Source organism: Eleutherodactylus coqui, chromosome 1 (assembly GCF_035609145.1).
Source record: "Eleutherodactylus coqui strain aEleCoq1 chromosome 1, aEleCoq1.hap1, whole genome shotgun sequence".
Taxonomy (NCBI): domain Eukaryota; kingdom Metazoa; phylum Chordata; class Amphibia; order Anura; family Eleutherodactylidae; genus Eleutherodactylus; species Eleutherodactylus coqui.
In genome coordinates, this window is record NC_089837.1 from 497,958,078 (window position 1) to 497,984,708 (window position 26,631).

Below are 26,631 nucleotides of genomic sequence, written 5' to 3' on the forward strand. Positions count from 1 at the left end.
AAAGGGAGGCAATGAATGGATGTGGTTGGATTTGAGGTCAACTTGAGTTGACTTGGTCTTACCTTCGACATCAAACCAGAGAGGGATGTTGGAAGGCTGCACGGTGACGACCCCCACAATCTCTGTCACTTTATCGCTTTCCATGACTGTGAAGTTGTAGAAGAGTTCGTCAAAAGTGAGGGTGGTCAGTGAAGGTGGAGGCTTCTTTATCCATTCAATATGGAGTCGTGCGGTGGAGGATTTCTGAGGGCGCCCATTGTCTACAGCCTTTATCTGAAAGAGAAATATGTGTGACTCCTCTTCTAGGATAATAATCCCCTTTTAGTTACATAGTGCATGCATATTACGTAGCACTTTACATAACTTGATATTGGGTTCTATCTCCATTGGGGCTCACAATCTATATTCCCCTATTTGTATGTTTTTGGAGTGTTGGAGAGAACCTATACAAACACAGGGAGAACATAAAAACTCCATGCAGATGTTGACCTAAGTGGGATTTGAACCTGGGACTCTTGCACTGCAGGGCAACAGTGCTGATTACTGAGCCACCAACTAGAAGTAGTTCTACCAACTATTGCAGCATTTATTACAGTGGACACCTCAAGTGTAGAATAAACACACCCACATCGTACATGTTTATGGTTGTCCTCCATTGTGGACCTCACTATATAAGCCAGTAATCATGATGAGTGCAGGAGATCAGATTTTCAGGAAGTTCATATAGATAGTACATATACTGTATATTGCCAAATGGATAAAATCTAGGCCTAAATCAATGTTAACACTTGGTCAAAAAAAAAATCTGTCCCTTAGAAGAAGTTGTCGGAAGTAAATGAAACTTTCTATGCGTGATTGTAACATTGATATAAGTAAGCACCTCCTTATATTAGAGGGCAGGAGACAAAGCCAGAAGGAAGAGGATTCATGTAGCTCCACAAGACAATGCATTACAGAGGAAGATGGTCATCTGGCCAGGCGGTCCTAGGAGGGGTAATTGTCCCCAGCCTACAAGCCTGGTGCCTCCCTACAAACTGGTGGCTAGCACCTTGTGCAACCGCACAGGTTGCACATAGGTAAGGCAGGCCATGGTAACAGCCAGTAGTTAATCTGGTCATACATTTCCAGGCGGAATAACACAGGAAAAGTGAGTTAGAGAGCTTGACTATCTCTGGTGGTCTCATTGAAATACATGGAGCGGCAATGTGCATGTGCAATTACTGTTGCCCTGACCTCAAGAGACATTGGAGCCCCGTTCTCAGCCTCAGTGATCAAACCCCCACCGTTCTAAAAGTTATCCCATATCTTATAAACAGGAGATCCTGTTTCATCGTGATACAACCCCCTTAATGAGGATTACAAGTAATTACTCAGACAGCCATGTCTGGAGAGCTGTCCTCCTCCTTGCAGGGCCTCCAGACAACTTTTTGAAGAAGTGCAAAGATTCCACTCAAGATCTTCATAAACTTCAGCTATATCATTAGTTACACTCAAGAGTTTGTTGTAATCTCTTCTACATACTGGCTCCGCTTGCCCTTTTGAATAAACATTTATTTAATTACGACAACTTTCCATAAAAATGTACGAAAAATGTAGTCTTCTGAAAAAAAAAAATGACAGAATTATGAGACGAGAAAAACTAAGAGGCTAAATCAAAATAGACGTTTCCAATGAATTTTAAAATATCTATTTCTGGTTTTTAGTCTAAACGGTTGAGCGCGGTGTACGACAGATCTGTTTTGAATTAAAGGCAAATGTATCATTTATGGCAGCATGCTGTTCTAGCCTTTCTGGTTCCCGGGGGAACTGGCCGCTTGCACTTGCAAATTTAAAATACAAGTAGGTAGTGAAGTGTTTTGATTTTGCATTAGCCTTGTAAATAACCTTCTCTGGCTCACTGTTAAACAACGTGAAAAGAATGGATAATGAACTCTTACTGTTAAGATGTCGTAACTCCCGGCTGAAAACTGCTTCCTTGAAGACACCATGCCGGTTTTGGGGTCGATGAAGAACTTGCCGTCTTCGTTGCCGTCAACAATCGTGTAAGAGATCTCGGCGTTGGGACCTTCATCCTTGTCAAAAGCGAACGCCCTGTAGATGGGTTCTCCTCGTTTCTTACGGTCTCTCTCTGGAAGTTTGATCTGATAAACTTTTTCTGGGAATTGAGGTTTGTTATCGTTCTCATCCAAGACTTGAACCACCACCCAGACGGTAGAGTGCTTGGGTGATGGACCGCCATCACTGACTGTTACCTGTACATAAACAGAGGAAATGACTTATTACAGGTCATTGCTGATCATATAACACCCCAAGAATCTTAATTAGATTATAAATTGATATTAGTGTCCAACAAGAACTCATGAGATTTGGTTGGTCTTCAGAGCCTTCCTTATCTAAGTACACATCAAACTTATCACAATGTTAGTTTAGGGGTAATCCTAATCGTCTGAACCCCAAAGTAGAAACAGTGGGTCATTGGCAGTAGGGGGGCTAGATCAGATCTAGTGTTGATCAGTGTTGAAGTGCATATACACATTAGAAGACATGTACCTACCTGGGAGTTATATTAGCAAGAACCATTAAGGGACATTTAGACACAACAATTCTCGCTCAAAATTCACTCAAAGCCATCTTTTGAGCGATAGCAGTTGCATCCAAATGCATGGACATGGTGCAGTTTTGGTGCACAAGTCGTTCATCGTTCAATTCTAGTTTACTTGAATTGAGCAAGGAACTCTTATCAGTGGTGCAGGCTGTTATCAGAGTCGGCAGTGTTGATAAGATTCTTTCAGCTCGTGTCCCGCTGGTAGTTCACAGTGGGAAGCAAGCTGTAATCGCGGAGAACAATACAGCTGTTTGCTTATGCAGAACAGCTGTATTGTTCGCAGAGTGATAGCGTTGGTGTCCCGCTCCGCCTGAATAGCTCTTAAGTAGCTACTTAGCGCCTATAAACTATGCAAAGATGATCACTCAAAACTGTCACTCAAACTATTGTTTGAGCGACTTTTGAGAGATCATCTGTCAGTGTAAATGTTTTTTTTTTACTGTACATGGAAATGTAGCATATACCCTTACTGGCTAACCATCCCTAACATTTGGTCTGCTTTATAGAAGTCTCAATTCCCCCACCCCCACCTCATGCCCAAATTGAACTCCACTATTTATGTCCAAAGAGAATTCTTCAATTAAAGCAACCTTCCGGTTTCAGTACGAATTCTGTCCCAGGCCCGGAGGGGGTATATTACCTGAAATAGTTCTTTGCTTTCCCACTGATGCCACATGTGGAACCAGAGAGTGAATGATTTATTATGCGAAGTGCCCATCTGGGGGCCTTCTTTCATCTACATGAATAGGAACGCACAATCTATCGGCCATATGAAATCCCTGCATTGAAAACACTGCTAAGGGAGACGGAACAGCAGCAAATGGTGGGTAAGCTAGCCAGGCGCGAGACACCACCACCTCCTGCTCAGGTCGCTTCATCTGGTCAGTTGTATCACTATGGTTTTCTATGTAACGAAAAGTGGACCAGTTCTCTATAACTTGTGGCTAGGCCCTCAGAAGCAATTTCCCTAGTGGCACCTTGTCATATTCAAGGCTATTAGTAATGAAGTACCTATAATGAGTCAAATAATGCAAAAAAGACTGCATAATGGAGATTACTCCCAGCTGATTCCTACGTCTTGACAGTCACCAGATCCAACTACCAAATTTTTAGCTATATTTCAAAGCCACCAAAAAAAAAAGGCTAAATGTAATTAGCAGAACGCTGATTATCCCAGTATGGACCAATGGGTAACGGAGAAGACTGATCAGGGTATGAGATGCTATGAAGCATTTCAATGACCTGTAAGATTTGGCAAGACACATCAGAGCCTCTCCTTGTTCTCGCTACTCGGAGATTTATCGAGTGTACTGACCTCCTTATCTGGACACTTCCATCCGTGAGACTATCTGAGTCGGGATGGCAGGTTTCCACACTGTTGAGTCAGGTAATTTTGATTATTACACATTGATTGCTGCGCTGTTTATCAACTCGGCGGTTCACTGCAGCATAAAAAAGCCCTCTCACTGGATGGTCTATTGCACAAAAAGCTAGATTTCACATTGTATCGTCTCCCCCGCTGGAACTTAATGCCGAAAATCCCACTGCTGTTACAGACTTACTTCTGAACCCGCTACACTGCTAAAAATCAATAGGATGTGCAACTCGGTTCATCAACTGTGTTTCTAATACGATTGCAGTAATGTGCTTAAAGGGAATGTCCATCTTTGAGCACAATATTTTCGGGACCCTCCACTTTCAGGACAAAATTCTGTCCCGGGATTGGAAGGGGAAAGGGTGCATATCGCCTGCAGTACTTCTCTGCCGTCTGTTCGATCCACTGATTCCAGGTCCCGTTTTCATCCAAGGCTACCTAATCCCCCATAGTGCATTGGTAATGTTAGACCACCAATGCACTATATCTGTTTCCCGATTTTCCATAGCTGCTCACATGATCAGCACTGGCCAATCAGAGACAAGTGCACAGTGTGCATTAGGGGGCATTCACATGGGCAAGTTTCACGAGTGAGCTCCAACCGGCAGCGATATGGATGAAACTTGCGCGTGTTAATAACACATTGATTTAAATGTGTTTATTCACAGGAGTAATTTTTCTCTTGCAGCGATTCTGCGAGATTGAAAAATCGCTGCATGTCCTATTTTTGGGCGATTCCCCGTAAGAAACCACCCTTTATTTCCTATGGGATCTTAATTAGAGGTGAGCGAGCGTACTCGCTAAGGCAAACTACTTGAGTACCTGCCCGCTCGTCTCTAAAGATTCGGGTACCGGTGGGGAGAGCGGTGCATTGCGGGAGTGAGCAGGGAGGAGCAGGGGGGGGAGAGAGTGAGAGAGAGAGTGAGAGAGAGATCTCCTCCCCGTTCCTCCCCGCTCTCCCCCACTGCTCCCCGCCAGCACCCGATGGCAAAAGTAAACTTCAGTTATGCCTTTCATGAAATATTGGCCTGCATAACGTATGCTAGACTGGCACTAGGGGGTGGAGTAAACCCAAAAAGCATCCAAGGCTTGACTCACGGGTGTATGACCAAGATTCAAACAGCCTTGAGCAGGGTTACAGAACGTAGATGGTGAAGTACTGTCAGCGGGGAAGACCTACCAATGGTGGGTAGACTAGATATGTGGAAAATAATGTGGTATCTTAGGGCAACTCTCCAATGAAAGTCGTGAGACAATAGGATGAAATATCCAATTTCTCTTTTATTTAGTGAAAAAAAACTGGGAAAAAAATACACGTTTCAGGGTGAACCCTTCATCAGACAAGCTGGAAAGAACATCACGCTTTGGACTGTAGAAGTATGGACCCAAGAGTACTGGTGACACCAGGAGCAGAGAGGACTTCTGCGTATCCTGATGTCACAGCCTCGATCCCCGGTCCGACCTCTACAGTCCCAATTGTGATGTTTTTCTCAGCTTGACTGATAAGGGGGTTCACCCGAAATACGTATATTTTGCTGGGTTTTAATTCCCTAAATAAAAGAGAAGTTGGATATTTCACCCTATTGCCTCACGACTTTTACTGGAAAGTTGAGCCAAGATACCAGATTTCTTTTTCAGCACTGTATTGAGCTTGCACAAAAATTTAGCAATGCTTTTAAAAATTGGCAAGTGTGTCCGAAAAGTGAGTGCCAAATAAGCCATGCCCAATCCACAAAACTGCCAGAAATAGGAGTAAATGTAAATCTAATGCAAGTGGGGAAAGACTGAAAATAGTGCAGATTGCACAAAATACAGGCGCAAAACAGATGATAAATCCCCCCCCCCCATCACCTTTAAAAAAAAATAGAAATTTAAAAAATTTTTGAATTTATTAACCAATAACTTTAGACAAAAAAGTTCAAGAAGCAGTGTTTTTATTCCAAAATACGGTACAAGGATTTCTGAAACACAGAGGATCAAGAAAATATTAAGTAGCGAAGTGCGCCGTGTCTGGCTGGTCTCCTCCGCAGAACCCAGGGTCCTCGTCTTCGGGATAAACTATTCAGCTACTGAGGTCATGCTCGGCCTGACAGCTGACTGCAAGTTATGGCAGTATCAGGAGATGACACCGCGTGCCCTTTATCTAAAATAAATATATAAAAACCCTCTCAACCGCAAGACCTTGAAGGCCCGAGCGTGGAGTTCATATCCTGATCCAGACAGGAGACCATAAATAAGCAAAGGGAAATCAATCTCCCTGAAATTGTTCAATTGCTGCTCACAGCAATCAATGATATAGAGGATTCCTGAGATTCAAGTCGTGCAACAACAACGGCCCATATCAAAGGTTCAACTGTGAGAATCGTACAGCATCGTAGTAAAGCAGATACCGCATATAGATGATGTAGTGTAAAAACAAAAACTAATAAAAAACTAATTTGGGTTTGGTGGAGTAAAGTTTATCATTGAGGAGTGTGGTAAGTTGGTGTAGAGAGGATATACTGTAGGCCATGCAATGCTCCCTGGGTACAAAGTATGCAAATCGGGAATGGATAAGTCGTGCCACCAATTGGAAAGTGACTTTTCTATGAGTCAATCTTCGAGCTTTCAAAAGGCCTGGACAATGTTTGTTTTATATCCTTATCATATTGGCAAAGTCTGTTGCAAAGTCGAACAATGACTTATAAAGAGGTCACCTTCCAATAGGTGTCACTTTGAAGGTACTTTTCCATCCCCTATTTGTATTGTTTTTCCAGGGAGCATTGTATGGCTTATATAAGACTCCCTATGACAACTTGGAAATTTACCACTCCCCTAGACGCACAACATCGGTGTCTCTCCCAGCCAACCAGTACTCTACACTGATGAGGACCAAATACCCCAAAAAGCCTTTATTTGCCTTCTGAAGACTATGGTTTGGTTTCTATCCTTAGTCATGTTGTCAAACCCTTTTGAAAGGTTGAACATTGATTTGGAGGTCCAACCCTGCACTATGTTGTACTGTGGAGGTGGTACTTGCGATTGGTTGGGGCCTCCTTGCTGAGAGCCTCACTGATCCCAAGAACAAGGATCCTGTGTCCCCTCATCACCGTAGGCTCTCTGCACCCACCCCACACTCAGTGACATGGAGATTAAAAGGAGTGGCGGCCACCCATGTTCTGCATTGTTTCACTCATTTCAGAGGGCCTGATGGAAACAGTAGAGTACAAGTATCTCCAGCAGTCCCATTGAAAATGAATGGAGTAGCACCACACATGTGAGGAGAGGGGAATACAGGACCCCCATTTTAAACATTGGTGGGAGTTTCAGCCCACCGGTCAGACGTTTATGTTTAGGTGATAAATATGAGTTGTGGTACAACCCCCTTAATGCTGGCCTGTAGTTAAAGATGCAGATACCCTTGAAGCCCCCTTTAACCATCCAAAATAAAAAGACGTTGGCCTGGATTGTACTGTATGTTGTTACCCCTATAGTGGAGATCACCAATGACATTTTTTCTTTTTGCCTTTTTCCTCTAGGTTTTTTGCATAGTTCTTCAGCTAGAAGTAACAATCTAAACTGTTAAATGTTTCCTAATCCCGTATCAATTACTGCCCATATCCTGCCCGCTGGCAAAGAAGCCCCCCTCGCATTTAATACTATGATTTATTTAGTTCAACTGGTCTGTATGGAGAATACCAGTTCAGGCTGGCAGTCACATAGAGGAGTTGGCTCGGTGTTGCTCTCATTCGTTTTAAGGCCATATGGTCTACCTGGTGAGAACAAATCTGTTAATGATTATACAGCCTGTCTTTTACTAACCATGGGATTAGGGAAATATAATTATGAATTGCATTGCTCAAGGGAAAAGTAATTACCTTTAAATTGTGTATTTCTAGTTAGTGGGCTGAACCTAATCATTTCTCGGCTTTATTCCTGCCTATTAAATTTTAACTTTCTGCAGTGTACATTTTGTAATGCGGAAAAAATTAGGTACGAGGCAAATCCCTGCTTCAACGAGGGGTGACGGATCCGGACTGCACTTCATGATACAGCCCAGGTAATGCGCTTGTAATCAAATTAGTTAACTCTCCCCTTCCAATAGTCACGAAGGCTCTGATTATCCGGAATGTCAGGAGACAGAATAGAGTATGGTCAGGTATGACTAATATTCCTCACCTCCTCCATGTCTCACTCACAGGTCCAGGAAGATAAGAGATGAGGAGCTACTTGAAAAAGTTCCTATAAGAACTTTGTAAGAGCAAGTAACATTTGATGTCCTCCCCAGAGCTGCTCACCATGTGACGGGTAGACACGAAAACCATACCTCCCAACTTTTGAACAATGTAAGGAAGGGCAAATGTTCTATGGATCCCACACTGACAGCTTCCATTGGAGTCAATGGAAACCATTCGATCCATGGCACACCCGCAGCAGACACTGCAAATGAGCCACGGAGCCATACGAAAAACAGGGGATTTAAATAAAAACTTGCTGCGCATGTGCCGGGCGCAGAAGAAAGAAGATCTGGCCAGGACGAGAAGACCCGCACCACATCCGGACATGTAAGAAAATGTCCATTGCCGGGGGCAGAGTAGGATCCCGCTGTAGGCTCCCGCAGACGGAATCTGACCTGCCCATTGACGTGAGGCCTAACAGTTGGACTTTCTTTATTCAATTAGCAATAACCATTCTAACTGCTTTACCCAATTACCTCGGATGTTTCAACAAGGTCGGCAACAGAGGAGACAATTACACTTACCAAACTCAATGCATGAGAGTCCTTTACATTGTATCAACCATAGGCATCAACTTAGATTTCTCTCTCACGGGGAACAACTCTACACCACCCGGCCACCACACCCATCCAAAACTACTTTCACTCTCTTTTGCACACAAGTCCTCTCCCCTGTTCCCACCTCCTCTTAAAAGCACAATACTCTGAACATGTTTTTTTGAAGATCCCAACCATGGTACAACAGAATGTAAACTACTCCTTGTTGCAAAGCCTTAAAGGGGCTTTCTGGGTCTAAAAAAATTGATGACCTATCCTCAACATAGGTCCATAATCATTGATCGGCCGGTGTCCTAGGGGCGGAGATTTTAGATAGAATAGAATGCTGATGGGTACCTTTCCAATCAGGGGCGTAACTATAAGGGATGAGGTTGCTCCCAGGCCCAGGAGCCTTAGGGGGCCCATAAGGCCTCTCTTCTCCATATCGTAAGCCTAGTTGTATGAATAAAGCATTATAGTTGGGGGCCCTGTTACAGGTTTTGCATTGTGGCCTCTGTTTTCCATGACACAAAAGGAGCATTCTATATGCCGTCCAATGGCAGACATCTGATGGTAAAAGTCGATCTAGTCTTGTTGGACTTTTTTCATCACTGTAGTTGAAAAGTCATTCATGCCCAGACAGATTACGGCAGACATCGATGTGTGATTTGACATTTTAACTTATGGCGTTGTCTTCCAAAACAACAACCTTCACCAACCAGCCATAAAAGGCGAGTTATTCAGACAACGGCTGTCTGAAATCCTTATTGTATGTGCTTTAGGCTCTAATAAAAGACACAGGTTTAAAAGGACATATGCTTGATTGCTTGATGGGTTCCATGAGCTGAACAGATGCTCAAGTGCATAACCTGGTTCCAATCCCAAGATGTGAAAACCACGTGTCCTTTATTAAAAGGTTTAATCCTATAACCCACATCCCCCCCACACCAAGCATTCACTGCCAGAGCGGAGCATAGGAGAAACTGCACAGGTCTTTACTCCTTCATCTACTCCAGTAATGCATCCAATTACCATGATTGCAACCTACCTGAAATCGCTAATTAGCTTCACTGCATATACCACAATAATGCTTATGTCTGGACAAAAATAGAAGTTCACTCTGTGTTCCATCAAGACTGGACATTTCAGGTGGATCCAACTTTTCACTTTGGTTTGGCTTTTCTTATATGGGGTACATGGAGGTCCAACCTCAACATGCAATAGCTTTCACTTAGACAAGAAGGTGGTGGGTTGACTTTGAAAGCCTGCCCTCCTTAGAAGGCCACATAATGGAGCAGTAAACAGAAAGAGCTGAAAAAAGTTTATATTTAGTTCATGTTAGCCAGATGGATACCGTCAGTAAGGGCGTTTTTTTTCTTGCTGATGGTTTGCCTTTAAGTTTGAACTTAAAAGAGTTTTCTGGGACTAAGATGTTGATGAGCTATCTTCAGGATAGATCATCCGTATCAGATCGGTGGGGGTCCGCCACTCGGGAACCCTTGAAGTGCCCAAGCGCATGGATGGGCACCACTGTTACTTCATTGCATACCAAGCTCAGCACCACACATTTCATAGTGGCTGTGTCTGGTATAGCAGCTCAATGCCATTCACTTGAATGGGACAGAGTTGCTCTGAGGCCGTGTGACTGATGAACTTGACATCATCCGAGTGCCGCGTCCTCTTCAATCAGTTGATCGTTAGGGGTCCTAAGCGGCAGGTCTCCACTGATCGAATATTTTTGACCTATTCTGAGGCTAGGTCATCAAGAGTCAGTTTAGTCCTGGAAAATCCCTTTAAGCATTGACAAGTGGGAGTAGAGCCATCAGCCAATGAGAGCATAATTGTTCTTAAAGGCATTTTCTGGCGCAAAAACATTGCTCACCCTCTTACGGTGCCTCAGTCCAGTTACCGGGAGTCTCCTTTGCTTCAGTACAAGCTGAATAGGAAGTGATGATATCACATTCATCATCTCACAACTCTGCTGCAACCAATTGCTGGCTGCAGTGGTCACCGTGATGCCGAGTAATGTGAGCGCTAAAAGTGATGTCAGTTTCACGCTTCAGCAGTGATCGGGAACATAGGGGAACAGGTAAGCCGTGCTGATTGGGGACGACGAAGAGAGCAAGTAATGGGTTTTTTTTACACCTTCACCTTAGGGGACATATTGAGGCCACTTTCTATAAGTGTTAGAAACCCTCTTTTAAAGTTTCCTAAGTTTTACTGCCTAAAATATTTTCAACTACCTTGGACATGATTTTAACCCTTTCCAATCCACTGTCTGACGTCTAAAGACATTCTGATTGAAGGCTTTATAGCTCCGATGTCGGAAGACGTCCGGCAGGGTATTCTTACTGTAGATTACTGGCCGCTCTGTTGTCAGGGGCCAATCCAGCATGTCCCATACTGCAGTACTGGCTCTAGTCAGCAGATGGCGCCATTGTATAATGGCAGAAAGAGAAAGCCCCCTAGGAAACACTGAATCCAAAAATAGATTGCAAAGGGTTAAGCACGTTTTTTAATGCTATTGACCATCCCTTTGAGCTACGTCTTTAAAAGAAATGCCCACTAGTTATATGAACCAGGCCATAAGGAGGTCATACTGTATTAGATTAGAAAAAAAAGATAATGTCTTTTATAAGAAACAGCGCCACCCTTATCCATAGGTGGAATTTGGTATTACAGATCAACCCCATTCAATTGATTAAGAATGAACTGCATTTGCTGCAGACAAAAGTGGCGCTATTTTAGGGGGAAAAAAGTAGACCTAAAACAAGTTTTATCCTGTTCTTCTTCTCCTTTTTTTTATTTGCTTTCAGGCAACTAGATGAAAGCAAAGCGGTGCCTCTAAATGAAATCTCTCTCAGCAGCTCGTTTTACACATGATTATATTGCATCAATCTAAAAATATTCATCTTTTTTTCGGTTTAATTTTCAATATCAGCGGGAACTAAATACCTTCACTTTGCCTTAGTTTAATTACTCTGATTGCTTCTCAGCATTGAGAACAGATGGCCCCAATTTACCCAATCATGGGAGTTCTTTATATTCGAGCAGTGGTAGGCCACCATGGTCGTCTATTACATGTTACAATGCTATAATTGTCCTATAAATGGTGGAAGAAGAAAGGGACATTGTGACAATGCAGGTGCGGGAGAGTCGCAGTTACACCATGTCTTCATCTTCATATTGCCCACACCGGTTTATGAGCCATTAGACTTTATGTAGCTGTTTAGGTTCTTTTTTTGTTGTTGTTGCAGTTTTTTAGTTTTCGATTAAACTTCTCATTCTTTCCACTATAGGAAGACCAAACTAAAACAATAATTACAGAGCATAACCTGATCAAACTAATTATCCTCAGGTCTTAAAGGGCAACTTCAGTGAGAATTGTGGAGAAGTTGTCCCTCCACAGATGTATAAAAGTTGCACTGAAGACAGTAGGATTGGTGTAACTTGCTGATTTGGGGTGTTTCGCATGCTTACCTCCTCTAGCGCTCCATTTTTGAAGACATGGACTCTGCCTGTTGTGATGTTAGGGATATTCTGTGAGCTCGAAGCCAGATCATAGGTCTTTCCCTGCTTCTTCCCCCTCAAACTGTTTTTTTCTTTGATCTCCCATGTCATGCTCCGCCTCTTTGGCGGTGCATTGGGCATAATATTTTCTTGTAGTATTTCTTTAAGCTCTTAAATTGTTATTTAGTCATCAGTTTAGTGCCTACCACATGGACTTGAAGCGTAGCTTGAAGCTTCCAGGTCCCAAGAAAACTTTGGTAATAGAGGTCCCCATTTATGATATAGGATAGTGTTGGTGTAACAAGAAAAGGAACCTTGGGATCCCTTAGAGACCTGGGTGCCAGTCAGGGTTGCCATCTTTTGAAACAAAAAATGGCAGCCAAGGTAAAAAAAAGGGTATCCAAAGATACAATTTAACCACCTATCCATAGGATAGGTGTTAAAAGTCAGATCATGGGGGTCCTTTTTCTCCCTTCTTTCTCACTGTGGGCTTGATGCAACTCTTCATAGTGAGGAGGAGATTGAATGGAGTGGCAGTTGTGCATGTGCAGTACACTGCATTCAGCTTCAGTGGGGCTGATAGAGCTAGCCGAGGGTTTGTACTCCGTTATTTCCGTCAGCACCATTTACATCACCGCAGGTACATCACCGCCTTTCCGTTCAGTCTGACCACTATGGGTGGGTGCAGTGATCCTGAAGTGACAAGTAGATGGGAATATGGGACCCCAATTCTCAAGATCAGTACAATAGAACTGTCATTAAATCCAAACATTTGCTAATGATAATGAGATGACTCTGCTCATTGTCTCCCAGTCTATACAGCAAAGCTGACAAGCTCTAGCAAACAGGAAATATCTATTGCACTTGTGGCCACTGTTAAAACTACAATTTTTAAGGATTTATGTCTGGGCATAATCGCATAAAATATATTTAAAAAATAGCCACGGAACTAATTTTTTTTGATAATTAGATTTAAAATAAAACCCTAATTTGAATATGTCATTTCTGAAAATACATTGCCTTTAATAAAAATGCCTTTCGACAATTGAAAATAACTATTCTTTGGTATTTTGTATTTAACTTTTTTTCTAGTGTCTTCCTTATTTTGTTTTTTGAACTTCATGATCCTCCTCATCAGCAAGCAGTGGTACAGATGCAATTAACTGCCCAGGAAGAACCAGTCTTTCAAAGTTATAAGCAAAGAAAACTTTTTATCCTTTGGTGTGGAAAAGACATAAAGTGAAAAAGATGGTATGGGGGCAGTCCTGAGGTGCCAGGTGACAGTAGGGAGCAAATGTGTCAAAATAGTAAAGACGGCAATAGAACCGCGTGCCACTGAGATAATTGTGCAGTTTGGGCTCGCCTCAGGGGCCAAGAAAGTTACAGTAATCAGTACTAGAAACAGTATAGGAAAGGTTCCATGGTAGAACATAAGTGAGGACTCATCCTCCAACTGTTCAAAGGAACAACGTGCAAAATGTAAGATCAAGACAAAAAAATGTATGAAGCTAAATTTAAAGGCAAATTACACTTCTGACAACAGTTAAAAGGAGTTTTTAGACAAAGTTAAATTTTTCAAAAACATCTCCCAGCATGTTAACCCATCGTCAAACCCTTCCAAATACATATTGTGCCTTTTTGTAACTCCCATGGAGTTTCCAATTGCACAGCCTTCAGCCCTGTTTGTTTATGTACCGCACTTCTAGCCGTGGGAGTTGTCTACAAATCTTAGCACTGACTTCTCAAGTCAGTGCCAGAAACACCCAGCACACCTTACAACTTCTTTTACATTCGGACCTCCACTGTCAGTGACATCATTGATGACACAACGTTCTTTGATTGTGGTGGACGTAATCACCCGTGTCACCAAAAAAATACTGACCAAGATAAAAGGTTTAGGTGCGTGGTCAGGGGCATGGCTCATTATGATATAAGTTTGTACATCCATTATTCCAGCAGCCCCGAGTAGTAATAGTTCCCCCTCTCGGTGGCACTAGTAATAATAGTACCCACTGGAGGTTTATTGGCTGGTGGTAACCCTGGGTGGAATGTGGCACCTGACAGGGCACAGGATGTCAGCAGAACTCCATAAATAGGCAAGAGGCAGCATCTCATGACTAGTCTAAAGAATGGAGGGAAACAGGAGACTTTTGGAAATGCCAGTCTATTGAAATGTATTTTCTATAGGCAAGTGGAGGTCAATGAACACTTCTAGTTTACTAGCAGAAAACCTTTTTTTTTAAATCACAATAAGGGGTCTAAGTTTTACAAAAAAAAAAAACTTTTTCAGCTACTCTATTAATACTCTGTTAATGAATTTGTAGATACTAGAGGGGTCCCCCATTCAGCACCCTCATCTAATATAGCTAAAGCAGAGAGCTCCTACATGCAGCATTTCACTATGGACGACCTAACCCATTTATTCTAATACTATTTCTCCTTGAGGAGATCCACCTGGTGTAGGGTGCAATGCTTCCTGGGAAAAGTATTTAAATTAGCTCTCCTCCAGAAGGAAGAGAACATTGTAACGCTTCAATTCCCCTGTGGTGGCGCTGCAAGGGAATAGACAAAGAATTTTGCTTGTTTGAAGCAAATAATGCATTGTGGGATATCAGATGCCAATTACCCAGTTAAAGCTAATCTGTGAAGTGGCATGGCCGACAGCAGGGTGGAGTGAAGCTGTTCTGTGTCTCAGAGGCCAGGAAGTTGGCTTTTATACACAGTTTTGGATGTGAATGAAGGAAATAACATGAAATATTGATGCAAAACCAGCAACATTATTCGACTTACTATGTAGATTTAAAGTGTAAAATGTTGTTAAAAGCAGACTTTTTGCGCCTTAATTGTTACTTACTTGAAGTGAAGATACTTTGCATAAATTACGTGGGAAGAGAAATGCCGGAGCTTTTCTCTTGTGTGAAGTCTTTCGACATTGTATTCTGCTATTCTCATTTACATACAGGGGCATAGATATAAGGGGTGTAGTGGTAGCAGTTGCTACCTGGCCCTGAAGCCTTAGGCGGCCCAAAGCCCCTCTATGCTATAAGAAAGGACCAGTATTATGGATGGCTGAGGGGCCATGTTACAGATTTTGCATGGGGGCTCCCTTCATTCAGCCTATGTGTAATCTTTTAAGATTCTAGCAATGTCCCTGGCTACTAGCGTTGCATTGATGGGCTTCTTAAGAGACCCAACGATGCAGAAGAAAGTTGTGGGGGGCCCATACTTATCTTTTGCATCCAGGCCACTGAGCCTTTAGCTACGCCTGTGTTCACATGCATTGGGTGAGAACGGATAGAGGCAGCTATTCTAGAGACCCCAGCTCCCACAAAACGGCACATAAATATGGAAGGCGAATCTACAATTTTACGAATATCACAAAATCGCTAATGGGGTTCTGATGGGCCTGTACAGGTAGACCCGAAATGCAGTAACATAGCAATAGTTTATCAGCCTTAGCAGGTAGCAGGCTGTTCCTAATACATATTCACTGAGTGTATTAATCTGGGCTAAAATTACCATCGGAGTCTTCCGTTTGCCAAGTTTCGCAGTATAAAGTGACAGCATTATTATAACATGTCAAGTGAGATTATTTCTGATTCCGCTTAATGGATCCAAGAAGAAATTTGGTAATGCAGTGTGCACAGGGTGCAACAAAGAGATAGAAAACAGAGTGATCTCTGATTAGGGCTTTACAACGCAAAACAATCAATTTCTTAAAGCGACAGTGGCTTTTAACCCCTTAACAACATAGGATGCACAGTTACATCCTGTGCGTTCAGAGTATGTTTGGAGGGGGATCAGGAGCCGATCCAGCAGCATACAATGCAAGTGCCGGCTGTTTCTTACAGCCGAAACCCACCGACAACAACGTTAACCCTTTAAATGCTACTGTTAGTTCAGAGAGTGGCATTTAAATCACCTGATCGAAGCAATCTAGAGGTGTTGTTCAATTGGCATTGGAAGCCTTCTGAAGGTCCCTAGAGCTGCCATGGCAGATATGCCTGTGGCTTGCTAGAATACCTGTCAGATCGTTGTGTAATGTAATACTATGGTATTACATTTTACTGCAGGAGCAAGCAAATAATCACAAGTTCAAGTCCCCTATGGGGACTCAAAAAAAGTGTAATATAAGTTTTTTAAAGTTTTATTAATTATTAAAGAACTAAATTAATAAAAGGGGAAAAAAATCACCATATTTATAATAAAAAAAATGAAAATAGAAAGGCAATCATTAGCAGATCAGCAAGTAAGACTGCCATTGATTAGCTGTTCGCTAGATGGGTGTGATTGTGCACTAATTTCTGAAGGAAACAGACAGCCCAATTCACACTGCTATGGCAAGGCTTGGTATTACACACATGGTCTCATTCACTTCAATAGAAACTTTGCCTGTAATACCAAGCCTGGCCATTGCAGTGGGAATGGAGATCTCTGCTTCCTGCAGAAATCACCTCTGTGCATGAGCATACCAGCATGCCAAATAGCTGATTAGCAAGGGTCCCATGTGGCAGACCTCCACTAATCGGCTATTGATAACCGAGTCTGTGAATAGGCCAACAAAAGTGTACAACTGGACAACCTCTTTAAGATCCTTCCCCAGTTTATCATCTGATTTAAGAACAGGAGCTTTTGGGGATTTTTTTCGTCATTTTAGATCCAATGGGTCAACAGGATGCCTTTCAAAACTGAATTCATCATCTGCATAATGAGAAACTTACTCCTACCCTACAAGGACATTTCTGGTCCACATTGTGCTGACCTAATAGCCCTTCAGGCTTGCTTCGAATGAACTAAGATAATCCAATCAGAGACAGAACCACTGTTCCAAATACTAATATGGAGAACCCAACACTCAGTAGCAATAGGCACCATCTCGAAAACCGGTCTGAATTCTCCTACAGGTTCTGGCGGTCAGATAACTTACAAGATAAAAGACTGCGATTTCAGTTTCGCCACAGTTGAAAAAAGCCTAATACATGCACAGATCTCCGTATCACGCGCTTCTGCTTTGAATTTAGATATGATCTGGCAATGTTCCCGAGGTCGCACTCCTCCGGGTGTGATCCACAGTGATAACAGCTTTGTAAAATTAACATTTGCACGAAATGTCAGAGCGTTTGTTATTTTTAATCACCAATGTGGTGTTGGAGAAAAATAAAAAGGCAACCATTAGAAATCCATATAGAAAAATGCATATTGCGACTTTTTTCCCCGTAAACAACAGATTTCACAAACAACTGTTATCAAAGTGCAAAAGCTACAAACAAAGAAGTAAACTTGGAAACAATCACAGCTGAAAATGCAAACAATATCCCAACTGAAAACTTTTCCAGCCTTTTTATAGGTGGAGGTACGCGGCCCGACTTTAAGGAAACATTCACTCATTGGACCGAGAACATGAGGCCATCCATATAGAGATGCCCATGTAGGTGTTTGCAATACACCAAGCAAGAGGACTTACTTTCCTGTAGGCTTCTAAGTTATAGGTGGTGCAGAAGTTGAATCCCAGTGTCCTAATCCACATCCTCAAGTCTTGCACTGCATCCTTGTGTCATGCTCCACCCCCTCAGACCCTGCACTGAATTCTTTTGTCATGGTCTCCCCCCTCCCTTAGGTCCTAAACTGCATCCCTCTGTCATGCTCTACCTGCCCACTTAGGCCCTGCATGCAATTCCATTGTCATGCTCCACCCCTCAGGTCTTGCGTTGAATGCCTTTGTCATGACCCACCCCTTTAGGCCCTGCACCAAATGGCTGTGTCATGCTCTGCCTGCCCTCTTACGTCCTGCATGGAATTCCACTGTTAAGCTCCACCTCCTCAAGCCCTGCACTGCATTTCATTGTCATGCTCCACCCTCTCAGGCCTTGCATTGCATTTCTTTGTCTTGCGTCACCCCCTCAAGCTCTGCATTGAATTCCTTAGTCATGCTCCACCCCTTTAGGCCCTGCCCCAAATGGCAGTGTTATGCTCCGCCTGCCCTCTTAGGTCCTGCATGGAATTCCAATGTTATGCTCCACCTCCTCAAGCCCTGCACTGCATTCCATTGTCATGCTCCACCCTCTCATGCCTTGCACTGCATTTTATTGTCTTGCATCACCCCCTCAAGCCCTGCACTAAATTCCAGTGTCATGGCGCACAGCTTTAGGCACTGAACTGGACATAACGCGGTGTATCATCTCTACCAGGAGTCACGCCAATGGCATTTACTATGCTGATGTCTTCTGCACCCCCTATAGCTACCCCCCTGTAATTGCATCTAACCTCACATGAATTTATCTTACCACTTCCTGATGGATGACTATGTTAGCCCTGCCACATTTTATTAGCTGCATTGAGCTTAAAATCTGCCTTCATTTTCTCAGCATGTGCAAAGATCCGAACTGCTTAGACCTATTAAAACGTGGTTGCAGAGCAGAGCTTGGCACAAGGCAGTACAAGACACAGGAGACTTCGCAAGCTGACATTTAGTCATGAACAGGTGCGGCACCCCGCCTCTAATTGGTCACCGCGGAGGTAAGTACCTCATAAATGATAACACAGTGAGCGGCAGTAAGGTTGATGAGGCATCTGTCAATCCAAATACTCAAGTTAATCTGGTGGTGGCAGCTATATAGTCTAATCTGAATATGCATAAAGCTCACACCGTGTATATTAAAAGAAAAGCAATGGGTTTCTGGAACGGAAATTTCAGCGGCCCGTCAAATCTTTCAATCAGGCCGGAAAACAAATGCATTATGCACCTGTCATGTCTACATAACGAAGAGATGTGGGCACGGGATCGGTGCACGGGTTGTGGAGAGGAAGGTGCGTTTTCCTGCAGGGTTATGCATCATAGCTGATGAAAAAAGGCAGATTCTGAAGATAAATGGTGATGAGCGGAGTGGGAGATGGCACTTGGGCAGGACTAGTTCTACAATGTGTCATCTGGATGCCATCATTAACCTTCTGATGTCAACATCTTGGATTTCTATATTCTCCCTGTACGTTGAGATATAAACTGGTTCCAGATAGGAGTTTAACCCACAAAGATCACTAGTGACCGAGACATCTCCTCATGGACCTCCCTAGACAATCAATCCAGTAGATCTCACTTGTGAACCATGAGCAAGCAACATCAACTCAAAAGTTAATTGATTGTCAATTATGCTCATTATTTCAGTCACACGGCTTCAGTGGTTCAAAGCTATCTTCTACAAATGGTCAACATTACTCAATGTCTTTGGGATACTCTACAGTCAAATCTCTATGACCTTCGAATTAAAAAAAAATGCTATACTATTCCCTCACAGATTTAAAGTATTTCGGTCAAAAGTTTGAGGTAAAAACAAAATCGTACAACCATCAATAATTCAAGTTATTTTTGGAAATTTTTTGAAACTTTAAAAAAAGGATGAGAAGAGATAGATTGATTGTTGTCTATTGTTGACATATAGTCTAGCAGTAGCATGACTCATGAAATTGTTGAACTTTCTTGGAGTAAATGTTTAAGTTTGAGCTTTAAGTACAAAAATGTGACAATGGACCAAAAAGTTACAAGCGCTAAATGATATAATAGCCCTACCAATCGGCCCTTGGAACAGTTTGTCAAACCTCAGATTTTACTATGGTGATAACTCAACACATAATTACTAGGAGATACAATATATCTCATATTTACAATCATGGCAGGACATCAAGGACATCACGATCCATTACTAAAAATGGACTATCCTAAGAAATTGTCAAAAATTACCACAGTGCTCTCTAAAATGGCTGTTTATAAAGCCATTTCTCTGGATGAGAAATAGTAAAAGTGGCTTTGGACTGGTTTTAGGCTGACATATTTCTCTCGACTCCTCCATATCCTAAATGTGCATGTTTATTTCAAAGGGAAGAGGGAATAAGCCACTGCGAGACACCTCTCTCTCATAGTTTGGGCATGTTGAAATCCAACGGGGAAGAGTCAGACACACGTACAGGAACACGTTGGAATGTTGGCCTAATTCTACCAAGATTGATGGGTTTGGCCAATTTTTTGTGTAATGTGTATGTTTTAGACAGGTAGTTGGATGGCGGGCCCAATGATAGGGGCTGTGGCCAAGTATGCTGTCATTGAAGTTGGATACCGGACGTTGCTGCTCAAATCTATTTAATGAACTTTTTAACAAACATAGTCCTTCTCGAACTGTTGGATGGGGTAGAACCAAGCATCAATGAGTCTTCTATGATGACCAACTGACTTGCCTTTTAGATGTGCTAATCCGGAGAGCCAAGCTTCTTACGGTAGTGATCACTATTTACCTGTATGGCATCACAGCTTTCTTGGCTGCAAGGACATAAAACAGCAGCTGTCCTTGCCCAAAAATTCACAGAACCACACTCTTCTCTTGTAAGGACACACATGTCACCAATCAGCCATCACCACTGTTACCATGCGGTGGTTGTTGGTCCTCCTGGGCTGGCGGTGTGCGGGGTCCCGCAGTCGGGGCGTGTCCCCCCAGCTTGTTGTCCAGCTGCTGGGTGCGTGGGTGCCCGGCCAGCGTGGGCAGCGTGATGCGGGTGGCGTGGCGGCACCATGCGCACCTGTGAGTGCAGCTGCCATGCACGAGCTCCCTTTCATTATGTCCTGTTGGGAGTAGGCTGTCTCCCTCTCTCCACCCCTGGGCGGAGGCTTTTGTTTAAAGATCGGGCAGAGACTTGCAATCACTGCCAGTTATTGGTTCCCTCAGTGTGCTAGCTAGTCTGCCTCTGTTGGTCTCCTGCCTCTGTCATCTTGTCTGCTAGACTTTCTTATTATCCGCCAGGTTTTTCCATCTGCTTCAGTTCTGTTTAGTATTGTTCGTGTTGGTTAATTACATCTGCCTTTTCTGTCGGTATTCTACCCTTTCCATACAGGTATGCCAGCGTCCCTTTTCGGTCCCTAGTGCGAGTAGGGACCGCCGCCCAGTTGCCCGCCTGGGGTTAGCCAGGAGTGGAGGCAAGCAGGCAGCGTCAGCGGTTGTGGGTGAGATCTAGGGCACCCGGGCTGGCGTATCAAAGGTAGTACACCATAACAACAACGCTCACTTGACACCTGACTCTGCCTGTTCAATCAGCTGGCACATACCTTAAATACTAGTTTAACAATACAATTACAAGTAAAATTCAGCATAGTGCCACTTCATGGCAGAGACTCCCTGGCGATACTCATTACCAGGGGTTAATCTTGTCTGAGCATATTTATGATCTTTGCCACTTAAACAGGTTTTGTGACTTTTAACAATACTTGCTGCCCTTTAAGGCATGGCATACAGAAATTAAAATAGTCATTGCTCACCCTTCCAATGTGCCTTCAGTCCAATGTGCCAACCTAGTCTGCTCTCTGGTACCTGTTGAATCAGGAAGCGATGACATCATGTTCATCACTTACATAACCACTGCAGCCAATTGCTTGTCTCAACGATCATGTGACATTCTGCCCCACATGACAGCTAAGGCCGGCAATTGGCTGCAAGAGTCATGTGAGTGATTACCATAATCTAATTTCTTACTGTTTCAGCGAGGACCAGAGCAGAGAGGACCAGGTAAACAGCACTGGACGCGAGACACGGTAGAAGGATGAGCAATGGCTATTTTTTATGCCATTCCCTATTCTGGAGCAAGTTGGAAAACCACTGTAGCATTAATTGTTTGTGTTTCTTATTGCTGCCTAATGATTTTAGGTTGTGAAGAGTGAACTTTTCAAAACTTCAGTTCGGCTGGTACACCGAATTTGGGCAAAAAGTTTGGTTCAGTCTGAATCATTTTGAACTGAAGCCGAACTTCCCCAATACCCCTAAAATTGATGTATCGCATAGTGGTGGTGGTGAAGGAGGTGGAAGAGAAGGCATTTCAGTGTTTTCATCTGAGAAAAATGCGTTGAACCGAATTTTTAGCAAAAATTAACCTAAAACAGCTGTTTCGGTTCACTTAACCATTGGTCTTCAGATATACAGATTCTGAGTAATAACAGTGGGATTAACATGGTCATTATCTCAAAGTAGCAGAGTGTTAAGGTAGCAGAAATGCAGTGCTCTCGCTCAAGACCTTAGGTTGTGGTTCAGGTAGCCGGCTCAAGATTGACTTAGGCTTCCATCCTTCCGAGATCGGTAAAATGAGTACTCAGCTTGGTGGTGGGGTAAAAGATGAAGGCAATGGCAAACCACCCCACAAAAAAAAGTCTGCCAAGAAAACCTCACAATGTGATGTCACCCTCTAGTCAGTCATGACTCGGTACTTGCACCGGGAGGACTTTACCTCCATAACACAGTAAAGTACAATTAGGTAATACGCAGAAGCTTGCCGCATCTTTCCAACCCTCGCTCGCTTCCTGGCTTTTCTTATATACAATTAGAAGCATCTTGAGATGTTGCTGAATGCAAGTCGAACATTCGTGACCATATTAGCATTTGCTATGCATCGGCACATGTTTTATTATGTTCCCATTTGCCAGATTTCCAGTTTACGGGTTTTTATTTGCAACATCCTTTGAGCGCATTTGTGCTGTTTGTATCTCAGAGGCTTTACTATGGGGCGCTCAATCGAATTCAACATCAGATCACAGAACAAATAAGAATATAAATGGGTAGAGACGCATTCCTAGGGGTCTGGAAAAAAAGTACAATCTAACACCTGTATTGACTTTTCCAGGGAATATGCCGGCCAAATTGTATCAATATGACACGTTAATAAACCCTCGCCGCGGGAGCCTGGGATTCTATAATTTCTTCTCTATAAAAGTCTATGAACATGGCTATAAACATTGCAAGTGCACAGCATGGGTCCTAAGCTCATCTGGTATGGAGAATGTTACCCGTTAACATACATTAAAGCCCTGCCTCAAAGCAATTCACGTTCAAACAACTGGAATGTAACCTCTAAAGAACAATCCAAATCTTATCAACTTACAGATGCACGCGATAAAACGGAGAAAATACTAATGAAGCCTGACAGGTGCAGGATAATGTACGGAAAGACCTCTTATTCCCCATAACCATCCCTGGAAATGGGCGAGTGTGTGCACAGCAGTAAAAACACAAAGCAAATAAAAATGCAAAACGCAATCCAACATAAGATGGTAATGTGCAAAAAGGGATCTGCTAAATAAGGTCACGGAAAAACATTAAGAGGCAAATTACAGCAGCGCTTAGCATGTGTACCCTCAAGTATCTTCTGTTCCACAGATTTGATGATGGCGCCGTCAGTATAACTCAGGGATATGGAAATCAGGAAAGATGTTCCTTTATGCTAGGAACCATAGAGCTCAAACAACTAAATGCATACACTGAACGGCAACTTTATTAGAGACCCTCATCTAGTAGAGCGTTGGACCTCCTTTGGTCTTCAGAACAGCAGCAATTCGTTCTGGTGGCGGTACTAATATGTTCTGATCAGCTGACAGGAAGGGGTCATCGGTTCATGCTGCTTATGCCAAATTCTGATTCCATCAGCATGGGGCAACAGAAATCTGGATTCATCTGACGAGGAGAGGTTTCTCTGTTGCTCAGTGATACAAACTTTGGGCTCTTTTGCCCCTTGGAGTCTCGAATTTCTGTTTCTCTTAGCAATGGCGCTAGAGCTGGTCGTCTACTGTTGAAGCCCATCAGAGATAAGGAACGGCAAGTTGTGTATTTGGATATGTTACTTAGAGCAACAGCGTTGCATTCAGATACAGTTTGATTGACTGTACAGCGCCTGTTCCTCAGAAAATCCCACAAGGAAACGCCGCAGAATCTGACATGAATTTAGCCCCATTTAGTGGGGCAGATCGGCATGCAGCCACCAACAGTAGGAAAGATAAATATATCAATTATTTTTCCCTCTAGGTAGGACATACAGATTTAGCATAGTTTAACTTCACTCTTATACCATTAAAGGGGTTTCCCCAAGAAGAATACTACGGATGACCTATCCTCGAGATAGGTCATCAATAGTTGATCGGCTGGGGTCTATCGCTGGGGATTTTGCGCCCACTGAACGCGCCACACTTACATAGGGGTCAGAGCGGAAGTCTCTGCTCCGACCTCTGTGTAGTGGCCAGTTTTTTGTAACTGCAAGCACGGCTCTCATTGAAATCAATGCAAGCCGTGCCTGCAGTTACAAGTGCCGGCCACTACACAGAGGTTGGAGCAGAGACTTCCGCTGCTTCTGCTCTGAACCTCTGTATAATTGCGATGCTTTCAGTGGGCACACAATCAACTGATTGGAACGAGATCCCGAGTGATGGATCCCAGCCAATCACCTATTGATGAGAATAAGTCATTAATAGTATTTTCCCCGGAAAACCCCTTTAAGAAAAAGTTTTCGCTCACAGTTTCTTTGCCCTCTAATGGCTTTTTAATGGTTTTAGTTGGGCTACCAATAGCTTCCCAATGGCTTAGTATAAGATAACGTATTATACTCAAGTTAAACTTTACTATATCTCTAGATTTCAAATTCACTTGTAGAATTGCCAATCAAAATGATGGGATGTGGATTTCAACATGAAATCCACATAAAAAATCCACCGGAAGTTTCAATAGTTTTCACATTCAGCGGTGGATTTGCCACATCCTCCTCCGATTTCTGCCGTGCATTTGTGTTAACAGCTGTTGCAGATCTGCACGTTGGTTGGCCCCATTCAATGCGGCTAATAATAATAATCTTTATTTATATAGCGCCAACATATTCCGCAGCACTTACAAGACAGGGGGAATAAAACAAAACAAAACCCCGGTTACATAAAGTAATCAATTGATGGAAACTGTAGGGGTGAGGGTCCTGCTCCAACGAGCTTACAGATAATGAGGTGATACAGAAGGTAAAGGGGCTGGAGATGTGCAGGGTATGGGGAGGTGGAGAGGGAGGGGTGATATACACACAGACAATAGTCAGGCCGTAGAGTGGCGGAATAAGTATGACTGCAGGTGCCAGTTGATTACAGCTAGCAGGAACTGCAGTCGGTAGGACAGGGAGCATGTTATCAGACGGAGTACAGAGGGGTTTGGTTTAGGAGATATGGTTTGCCTCCCTCAAGAGGTGCGTTTTTAGAGCACGCCTGAAGTTTTGTGAATTGGGGATTGCTCGGGTAGCCTTTGGTAGTGCGTTCCAGAGGACCGGTGCTGCTCTGCAGAAGTCTTGGAGGCGGAAATGAAAAGTTCGAATTAAAGGGGCGCTCAGTCTGATTTCATTAGCAGAGCGGAGAGCCCGGGCTGGTTGATGGATTGAGATGAGGGAGGCGATATAGGGGGGCGCTGCGCTGTGGAGGGATTTGTGGATGAGGATAGTGAGTTTAAATTGAATTCTGTATTTACCGTGCAGCCAGTGCAGTGACCGGCACAGGGCTGAGGCGTCCGAGTAGCGGCTGGACAGGAAGATGAGCCTGGCTGCCGCATTCAGGATGGACTGGAGAGGGTAGAGTCTGGTGCAGGGGAGACCGATCAGCAGCGAGTTGCAATAATCGAGCCGGGAGTGGATGAGGGCAACAGTGAGCGTTTTCAGCAGGTCTACAGTGAGAAAAAGGATGTATTCTAGCGATGTTCTTGAGGTGCAGCTGACATGTTCGGTCAAGAGATTGGATGTAGGGGGTAAATGAGAGATCGGAGTCGAATATGACCCTAAAGCAGCGGACTTGCTGTCTGGGAGTTATGGTGGTGCCACAAAATATGCAAGCGGACAACCCAATGTTGATTCTGTGCAGGAGGCACATCCAGTGGTAGCACGTCACTTCCTTTTTTCTGCCACACAGATTTCAAATCCACACGTGGAAAACTCTATGCCAATAAGTGAGATGTAGATTTCATGCACGTTCTGTGCCAAAAACACACCAAGTTCAATAGTGTAACCAAGGCCTATAAGGATCCATCGCATTTCAAAATTCTAAATCCACGGGTCAACCTCAGATTCCTTCCGCGGATTCTGCAGTGCCCTTTTCCATAAACGCACCATAATACAGACACATTTGGAAATTCTTGGGTCTTTTTTTCAACAGTTCAGAAAGGTATTGGATTGAGTCATCTGTCTCTAATGCTGCGAATTCAGCAACTTTTTGAGGTAAAGTCTTTCTAAACAGAAGATCAAAGAACTCTGGGGGAATACGTCGAATCAAAGCATTCATTACATATTCAAGCTTTCTCCTGGCTTCCCGATTCTCATTAGAAATCCTGAAATGAGCTTTTATTTACCCTCGCCCCATTTACACGGCTTCAATGGCGAGGATTGGAAGTCATTTAAGACAGATTCTGTCGAACGCTTGCTAATTTACAAGCCGGGCCGAGCCGCGGTGCTACAAAAGGAAGCCAAGAGAGGAGGAAATATCACGTTTCTAAGCTTATAACGAGGCGTTGACGAGAGGTTATATCAACAATGTTCATTTCTACTGTTTATTATCTGGAAACACGACCTCCGGAT

At 43.3% G+C, this 26,631-nt stretch overlaps 1 protein-coding gene across 3 annotated transcripts in view; it reads right to left on the bottom strand.

Moving 5' to 3' along the window:
- The window catches only part of FAT3 (FAT atypical cadherin 3), a 522,893-nt gene that overhangs the window by 158,826 nt on the left and 337,436 nt on the right, over positions 1 to 26,631 (bottom strand). For all 3 annotated transcript variants that reach the window (XM_066587016.1, XM_066587025.1, XM_066587006.1), the window contains 2 exons: positions 1,938 to 2,252; positions 63 to 273 (listed from right to left, as the gene is read on the bottom strand). In XM_066587016.1, coding sequence (XP_066443113.1) covers positions 63 to 273; positions 1,938 to 2,252 — 526 coding nt within the window. The remainder of the gene's footprint in view (positions 1 to 62; positions 274 to 1,937; positions 2,253 to 26,631) is intronic.